Here is an 8,797-nt window from a genome sequence, read left to right as displayed (position 1 = left end):
AAAGAAGAAAAAAGCATGCTGCCATCAACGTAATTTACCCATACTTCAGCATCCTTCTGGAAGCTCTAGACAACCCTGAAGGAGTATGACTTTGACCCTAGACGAAGGTACAACACTAAATATACACATTCACATTTTGAGCATCCTAAACAAATTGTCAAAAAGCATTGGCACACCTATTGATCTTCCTAGTGCAAGATGCTTGAGATGTGTCCTATTATGATCCATCCCTAAAATGATTCTACACCCAAGAGTTACACCTTTCATTCACTTGATACATCCCCAATAGACCGGTGAGTATAGAAGGTGGTTTCATTTTCCAGCCCTCAAAATTTTCTTATCTTGCTAAGAGGATCAAGGAAGCATGAGAATGCCATCAGAGAAAAGTTGTAAATGCCTCTAATAAGAAACCAAAACATATTCTTCAATACAAGACCTTAGCCAGGGTCGTAAGGAACATGTATAGAAGAATGTAAGAATTATGAACAAATCCTTAGGCTCTCAACTGCTGCAATGAGAGCATGGTTATTAAATTTTTGAAGCAGAAATCCTAATTTCCTAGTCCTTTTCCAAAGCCTTGTTTTGTTAATATTACCTCAAATACGGTGATAAAAATCCTCCTGTGCATCACTAGCCTTAACTAGAGACTCCATGTTGGGGGTCAGACATCCCAATCATAAAAGCATATATTTCATGCCAACTTGTAACCGTGTACAAAACTCCTTCCGAGCATTGCCAACCCTGTGTACCTCCACATTTCACCTTTTCCAAGATTCCTTTGCAAAGGGGCACCAAGGACACCCCAAAAGCTTGTGTAACTCTTCTCAAATTCGAACTTGATCCAACAACAATACCCAAATCAGATTTCAGTAAGCACGTAAGATCAGTTACACTATCCCCAATATAAACAGTTAAAACTGTTCTTGAAATGTCCTTCAAATCTTCAAGTATCTCTTCAAACACCCTCTCCTTATCAAGGGGGGTTTCAACTACACGTATAATGTCTCCAGAGGTGTATGAACCACTTGTGCTAAGCTCATTAGAATGGACCTTTACAGAGTGTATACCTCCTGCACCAGATAGAAACGTCATTAATTAGAAAGTCCATGATTTAAGACCTAAACCAGTCCTCTTACACCAAGGTAAGCAGTATATACCCTCTGACAAAGCACTCTCGATGTATGTTTTACTCCAGCATACTGAGATAATGTGGGTCTTCACATTACCATGCATTGAGACCTGTCTGAAAAAGTTAGAGCACCCTTCTTGTAGCTGCATTTCACCACCGGCTCTTCGCACTTCTTCCATGTCTAGCCCTTGGAAAACACCCATTTTTATGACTTCAGAGTTTGATTGAATCTCGAATCGTGACAATCGCTCCAGGAAAGACCTTAGCCCATCATGATCATAGTACCTGTGAGAGTTTTCTGTCCAATACTTGAGCTTTAAAAGAAAGGTCAATTATCCCACATCTTAACAGAGATGGTCATTCACACATAACCACCTAAAGCCTAAAAAACCTTTGGGTGCTAATTAACCACAAAAAAGGGGAGACTTGTTACATAAAAAGAAAGATAAGGCTACCATGAGCCTTGAGGCCACAATCTCCCTCTCATAGAAGAGCACATAGTCTTATATATTCAAAGGCATTAATCTCTTCTTTTCGGGATGTACCTGTAAGTAAAGCCTTTATGCAAACTGATCAATCAATGGGAATAGCAAGCCCCACACACATAGTTTAGTTATTGGAAAGGAGACAGAAAACAGAACATCAGACGTGGGGAAAAAGATCAGAGAGTTAAGGTAACAAACCATCAGACCTGTGTATTCTGGAAGAGTCAAGATTGTGGTATATTGATCACTATAAGATTTCTCAAGCAAGTCCCATTTTCTTCTGAGTTCTAAGGAGGATTTGCGGCACATGCTTGAATCATGTTCCTTTTCTTTGTTGGTGGCTGCTCCTATGGAAACATTGGCTAGAGCAGAACATGAATCAGTCATACTGCAAGTCAAATCGAAGTCGGACATCAAAAGATAGCAAAGGTCGGAGCTGTCACTCTGTCTTCTAATAAAGGGTACAAGCGCACACTGACAGTCGGCCTGGGCAGAAAAAAACTCCAACTCCAAACTCAAAGCTTGGCGGTAAAGACTCTCAAGATGTCGGATATCATCTTCACCTAAAGGTCCTGCCAAACTTTCAAGAAGTCGCTCAATCTGCAGAGTTGACGCCTGCACCCACCAAGACAGCAGGTGGGTTTAGAAAGACTTTTCAAAAGAGTCCCGTGTCTTTCCAGTTGAAAGTTGTTCTATGCCGTTTGATATAATCCATTACAATGTAGCAAAATTAATTTATATACAAAGTGAGTGAATAACTTAAGAAAACTTCATGTGAATCCTTCAATCCTTAAGATTGACATTTACCTTCAAGTGCCATTCATTTTCACTCCACATACCTGAAAAGCTTCTGCAGAATACGTGTCGACCCACTCATGATAAGGAGTAGCCTGACAGTTTTTATCCAAGCTCTTTGCAATCTCCTGTCCCAGAAATGCATAGAGCCGCATGCAAGGTGTCATGGCCCCAATCGTTAAAGCAGCTAGCTTTCGCCTATCCAAAGATGTGCCTTCTCCTCCTCCGGTGTCCTTCAAGACTCCTTTACCTGCTGCTGTTGCTAAAAGAAAATCGGTGTATTTAACAGTGGCATTGTTGGGCTTGCTCTCCTTGCTAAGATCAACACCCCAAGCCTGCATGTGCAGACATATCCAGCTCTTAACCATGCAAGAAGAGTTTTTACGTTTAAACTTCACTACAAGTCCACAAAGGCATGAAAATGTTCACCTTGCTGGTGTGTATGTACTACGTATGTATTCATGCACGCATGTAAGTATGTATGTATATTACATATGTATATGGCATAGGATGTTTTTACAGATTATTCCAATAATAGCAAAGTGATAAGGAAAAATGTTGATTTGATAAGTTAAAGAAACAGTGTTCTCTGGATTTTACCTCAGCATAAGAAGAATGGAGTTTTAGCTCATCAACAACAGCCTGTAGAAGCTGGTTGATCGACAGCTTGGACACATCATCATCAACATTGTCAAGTGTAAGACGATACCTATAAGAAAGAAAAGAAAAGCATCAGAGCTTGGAAGTTAATGGTCAAAAAGGACTCCACTTGTTTTGCAACAGATGAAGGCCAAGAAGTCCGAAAGGAACTGTGGACATGCAAAAGTATGGGACTAAGCTTGAGAGTTTAGCAGCTGGAGCTATTAGTGATTGAAACAAATCAGTTGGGTTTGGGATCTCAGAAACTGAGGAGCCAGTTTGGACCGAACTGCCAGCTTGGTATACGCATTACTCCTACTCAGAAAATTTGTGCTAGTCTTCGAGCTTTACTTGACTAGATTTGGAATCTAGAGTGGTGGTGGGCCGATGGTGAAGCAGGTGCTCCTTGCTGTTGCTTGTATATAGCTTTGGGCTGGTGCTTTTCATGGTCATACATAAGGCAGCAGCACCTAAAAAGATTGATTTAAAACTATCTTTGGTCATGGCTTGACAGTTCTCATGACTCTAGGGGCATGGATTGCACGGCAGACTATCATATTACCCAAGCAAGGAGGAGAGTTGGGAATATATACAGACCAGGGCACAATTGTCAAACTAGATAGAAAGGTGTGGAGGAGGGTTGGGGATATATAGAGACCAGGGCACTATTGTCATACAAGATAGACATGTGTGGAATCACTCCATAAATAATGAGATGGAACAAACCTTGGGGGGCTACTGGATATATGCAACGGTCTAGATGGGATAGTGTTACGTACCTAACACTAATCCTTGGAATTAGAGCTTAATCTAACAGGGTTAGGGAGACTTTGAGATTAGGGGAAGAGCAGGAGTGTGGCCTAGCCCAACCTCTCCTACCTACATTTTGGTAAGGGAATCCTCTGCCATCAAACCCCCACAAGTCACTTCCATCATCCTGGATCCATCTTTGTAAACGTCGCTTCTTGTGAATACAATTCGAAATTTCATTTTTGTGGAAACGTGTTCCGTGTCTCATTGTAGGTTACATTTTTGGTCATAATTCTTGCATCCAACGACCGTTTTCAGCGTTCTATAGCTAGAATCGAACGGCTTGAGGGTAAGATACACCAGGATTATCAGCATAGGAAGCAATGACTACATGACAGGGACATCACAATCGGCTCGCTGAAGCTCACGCTCCCCCCCCCCTCTCGCGCTGACTGCACGCCCTTCCCCCATTCCCGCCCCCGCGCCTGCCCCCCCCCCCCCCCCCCCGCGCCTGCCCTCGTGTTTGCCCCCCCTCCCCCGCCTGGCTGTCCTGCGCGCCCCAGCGCTGTAGCGCCCGCCGTCCCCTGCCCCTGCTCCTCTCCTTCGCGCCCTCCCGTCCTTCTCCAACGCCCCGCCCCCCCTTTCGCCGCCGTCGCCCTATCTTCCCCCCCCCACCCCCTTTTTCGCGCTGCTTCCGCCTCCCCCCTAGGGGCTTTTTGTCTTCGCCGCCTTACCCCCTCCCCCCCCCTTTTTCCTGATTTTTCCGTCCCCTGGGGTTTTCTTTTTGCCTTCCGCCTTCCCCCTCCGTCCTTTGTGTGCAGCTCGGTTCTTGCAGGACTCTCTGCATTCGCTCCGCATTCGACATAGCTTCAGACACTGATGGAGGCTCCTCCCGCCCCACCTCAGAGGGACTTTCCCGCAGCCCCCTCGCCCGCCCCTGAGGATACCCCCATCAAGCTCTCTCTTTCACCAGAAGAGGAAGCGAGCCTCGCCGCAGAGGTGGAACGCCTCCAGGCACATTCCACCATCTGCCGTATAGTCGGCACTCGCCCCAGCAGAGGGGAGATCCGGGATCTTCTCCAGGCCCGCCTTCTTGCAGATGTGGGCAAGATCCTGGACGTTCAGCTACTGGGCCGTGGACACTACCAGATCGAGTTCAAGACAGCCCAGAGCGTGGTCAAGGTCCTAGCCATGAGTCCCCTTGACATCAGGGGTGCTCAGGCATTCTTCAGACCTTGGCAGCATGGCTTTGACCCAGCAGCGGCCGAGCAGGGAGAGCGTCTTTTCCATGTTACAGTTTGCTTCCCTGGACTCCGCCGTGAGTACCTTCCGCTCCTTTCTAGGCTAGGAGCATTGGTGGGTTCGGTGCTAGAGACTGACCCCACAACAGCTTCAGTGGTGGCCAGAGCAGCTGGGCTACCTTCGGTCAGAATTTTGGTTCCTGACATCTCCTCCCTACCGAAGGTCATTCAGCTACCTAGGATAGGGGGGGGATGGATTGATCAGAGTGTGGAGTTCTCGGGGCTCCCGAACCAGTGCTTTATTTGCAAGCAGGTCGGCCATTTGGCCAAGGCCTGCCCTCGCAGGAGACCCCGACCTTCACCGCAGCAGCAGCAGGCCCCTGATGGCCCGCCCACAAATGCGGCTCGGCAGGCAGCCTCCGGGACACCTGCTCAGGCCACAAAGACCTCGGAGTGGCAGCTTGGACAGGGGCGCCGTCGAGGGAGACAGCCACAGCAGCACGCCCAAAGACCGATGCAGCAGCAGCCACAGTCTCAGCACCACTGGGTTCCTGTGAGGAACAGCTTTGCTCCCCTCCAGGAGGAGACCCCTGCGCCGACTGAGGACCAGGAGATGCCAGCACCCCCTCCTTCACCCCCCCCCACCCCCGTCCCCCCCTACTGCCTCGCTTCCACCTTCGCCTCCTCCCATCCCCGCTCCGGTTTCGGCAACGGCTCCTTCTCCACCCCCCTCGCCCCCCCCCCCCCCTCCTCCCCCCTCGCCCGCCTCAGCTCCCGGGAGGCCCTGGCAGTCCCCTGGCGTTCACCTGCAGTCCGGAGGGCTCTGAGCACCGACCTTGCTCGAGCACCGCAGAGGAGACTTACCATGCCGATTCGGGCTTCACGGATATCATCTATCCGCAGTCGGCTAAGTCGCCTCGGCACTAGACAGCGCTCGGAGGCTTTTGATTACTCCTTCACACAACTTTTTGGAGCAGAGGGTCCCCATGAGCCAGCACCCATCAGAGTTCATGTAGTGATACCTCCGGCCCGCGGGGAGGAGGCACTTGATTCAGCGGTGGCCTTCTCGTTCCCTCTCTGTGGCCCATGCGACCGGGAGTGGACTCTGGAGCTCGCTCTTAGCACTTTGAAGACTCAGGCAGTTGAGTTTTCTCACCATGTGAGCGATCTGGAGGTGACAGATGTGATAGGCCGACTATGGGAGTTGGCTCATTTTTTCTTGGATCCCGGGAGTGTGGATGCCTCAGGGATTCATCATTTGGTCGTTCGCATAGTGGCAGACTTAGCACGCAACCCTGGATATGTATGCATACACGAGGTTGCTCTGTCTGAGCGGGAGGCAGTCGCCATGGGGGACAGCCCCACTGGCGCCTGATCCGTGATTCTTGCAGCACACCGGGTGGGCAAATTCGTAGCCGCTCGGATGGGGACTATTCTCCATCCAAGCCGCTTGCGAAGGCCCGCTGTACGGATGAGACAGCATCCACCGCAGCAGGTCATCCATGAGGATCATCTCATGGAATGTACAAGGCCTTGGCGGAGCACATTATATACGCTATCGTGGTTGCTTGAGACAGGAGCTTCAGAGATGCCTGGTTGGTGGCAGTATTGATATTTTGATGATGCAGGAGCACCACTTGGGTGAGAGCAGGATCCGGAGATATGGTTCGGTGATGCCTGGTAGATGGGACACCTTTTGGTCTGCAGGGTTTGGCCCTTTGGGTGGACAGGGAGGAGAATGTATGGTCATAGCAGATGTACGGCGGCAGGCCATTGTGGATCGAGGGATCATTGTGCCTGGTAGAGCACAGTATGTCATTCTAAGGATGCATGATGAGCTCTTGGGCGTGCTCAACGTCTATGCGCCCAACCATGCTAGTGCCAAAGCAGAGTTCTGGACCCAGGTTACGGATGCATTGCCAGAGGCCGCACATTGGTGTGTCGGGGGAGACTTCAACATGCTTGAGGACCCGGCCGATAGGGTGGGAGGCAGTCATGTTACAGTGCACGGCACGGAGCTTGCAGCTTGGGAGCGATTTTGCATGTCACTGAGGATCACTGATGCATGGCAGCATGGCGCTCTCAGGACAGTCTTAGTTTCTCTCGGTCGGATCGCCGGCAAGGAGGGACTAATCTATCATGGATTGATCGCTTTTATGTGGGCGACTGGTTAGGGGAGCGAGGGGGCTCCGTTGGCATTCTCGCTGGCACCTCATTTTCAGACCATGCGCCAGTTATTTTGACACTTGAGGAGAGGACATGGGAGACCAGCTTGCAGTTGAGGATCCCAGAGAGGGTACTTACAGATCCTAGTCTCGCTGAGGACATTGAGAGGAGCTATGATAGTCAGTGCTCTGACCAAGATGCAGCAGGCCAATGTGCCCAGGGACTCATCGAGCTTAGCTCTTTTCTGCACGCTGCAGCTTTGACACGGCTGGGAGAGACTCGCGAGCGAGAGCATCGGCTCAGACGCAGCCTTGCTTCACTTCAGCGCCTTTAGGAGCAGCAGCCTGCATGTGAGTGGGTGGCGTCCCAGCTGAGCCAGGCACGCCAGGAGGTTAGAGAGGCAGAGGAGCAGAGACATGAGTTTAACTATCGTCGCCAGGCCTCTCAGTGGACGCAGCTTGGTGATAGAGTGACTGGGGAGTTTTTTGAGATTACTGGACCCCGCCATGCTCGAGCAGGAGTCCGTCAGCTTGGGAGGCCGGACGGATCGGTAGCTACTGAGCCCGGGGAGATCAGAGCCATTGCCACTGGGTTCTATAGAGACCTGCTTTCAGCGCAGCCAGCCACTGAGGCTCGGGATGCTTGCAGACAGACTGTGTGGGCCCATGTACAGAGGAGGGTCACAGATTGTATGCGTACAATTCTGGGTGAACCTCTTTCAGAGGTTGAGCTTGCTGAGGCCTTGAGGGTCCTTCCGCGCCATAGTTGCCCAGGGGAGGACGGATTGACGCCTGCCTTTTTTATGCGCTATTGGGACCTTTTGGGGCCAGGCCTCCGCAGGGGCTTTCAGTATGTTTTGGACACTGGGGTGATGCCACAGAGCTTTTCAGAGGGCTTGATCTTTCTTATCCCCAAGGGGGAGGGAGTATCAGACATTGGAGACCTATTACGATCCTCAATACTGTCTACAAGGTCTTAGCAAAGGCCTTGAGTTTGAGGATCCAGCCCTTCTTGGGGGAGTTGATTCATGCTACCCAGACAGGATTCGTCAAGGAGCGTAGTATCCTTGACAACATTTTCACCTTCTGGGAGGCGACGGCCCGAGCTAGATTTCTTGGTGAGGACTTGGTCGTGATGCTTCTCGATTTTGAGACGGCATACGATAGAGTTGATTGGGGCACTATGCTTCGCCTGGGCTTTGAGCCAGGTTGGATTAGAGGGGTGGCGGCTCTGTATTCCACAGCTCGTAGCCAAGTGTTGATTGCAGGAGGACGGGGGCCGAGTTTTGAGCTGACCAGATCAGTCCGTCAGGGGTGTCCTCTCGCCCCGTTTCTTTTTCTCTTCTTTGCTGAGGCTATGAGCATGTATTTGACGGCAGAGGAGGTTGGTTTGAGAGGACTCCAGCTCCCAGTCCGGGGGGAGGACCTGCTCGATGCTGAGTTTGCTGACGACACGGGCTTATTTTTGCATAGCCAGGAGGCCAATCTTCTTCGGGCAGAGCAGTCGCTCCAAGTTTTTAGTGCAGCTTCGGGAGCATTGATCAATTGGCGCAAGACAGTGGCCTTTTGGATTAGTAGCGCTCCCACTCCGGC

General features: G+C 50.3%; 1 protein-coding gene across 3 annotated transcripts in view; it reads right to left on the bottom strand.

The window, feature by feature from the left end:
• Positions 1 to 381: 381 nt before the first annotated feature.
• LOC147634032 (heme oxygenase-like, multi-helical) overlaps positions 382 to 8,797 on the bottom strand; it is a 29,849-nt gene continuing 21,433 nt past the window's right edge. Inside the window, exons 2-6 of one of the 3 annotated variants that reach the window (XM_086805128.1) lie at positions 3,010 to 3,118; positions 2,454 to 2,744; positions 1,821 to 2,229; positions 1,158 to 1,427; positions 382 to 1,070 (exon numbers count right to left, since the gene is read on the bottom strand). In XM_086805128.1, the coding sequence (XP_086661254.1) occupies positions 637 to 1,070; positions 1,158 to 1,427; positions 1,821 to 2,229; positions 2,454 to 2,744; positions 3,010 to 3,118 (1,513 nt within the window). In that variant the 3' untranslated portion in view covers positions 382 to 636. The remainder of the gene's footprint in view (positions 1,071 to 1,157; positions 1,428 to 1,820; positions 2,230 to 2,453; positions 2,745 to 3,009; positions 3,119 to 8,797) is intronic. The other 2 variants (XM_086805126.1, XM_086805129.1) reach the window with 2 other exon arrangements.

Source organism: Cibotium barometz, chromosome 11 (genome assembly GCF_041138505.1).
Source record: "Cibotium barometz isolate CiBa-2024 chromosome 11, ASM4113850v1, whole genome shotgun sequence".
NCBI classification, from domain to species: Eukaryota; Viridiplantae; Streptophyta; class Polypodiopsida; order Cyatheales; family Cibotiaceae; genus Cibotium; species Cibotium barometz.
This window is presented reverse-complemented; position numbering and strand designations above follow the sequence as displayed.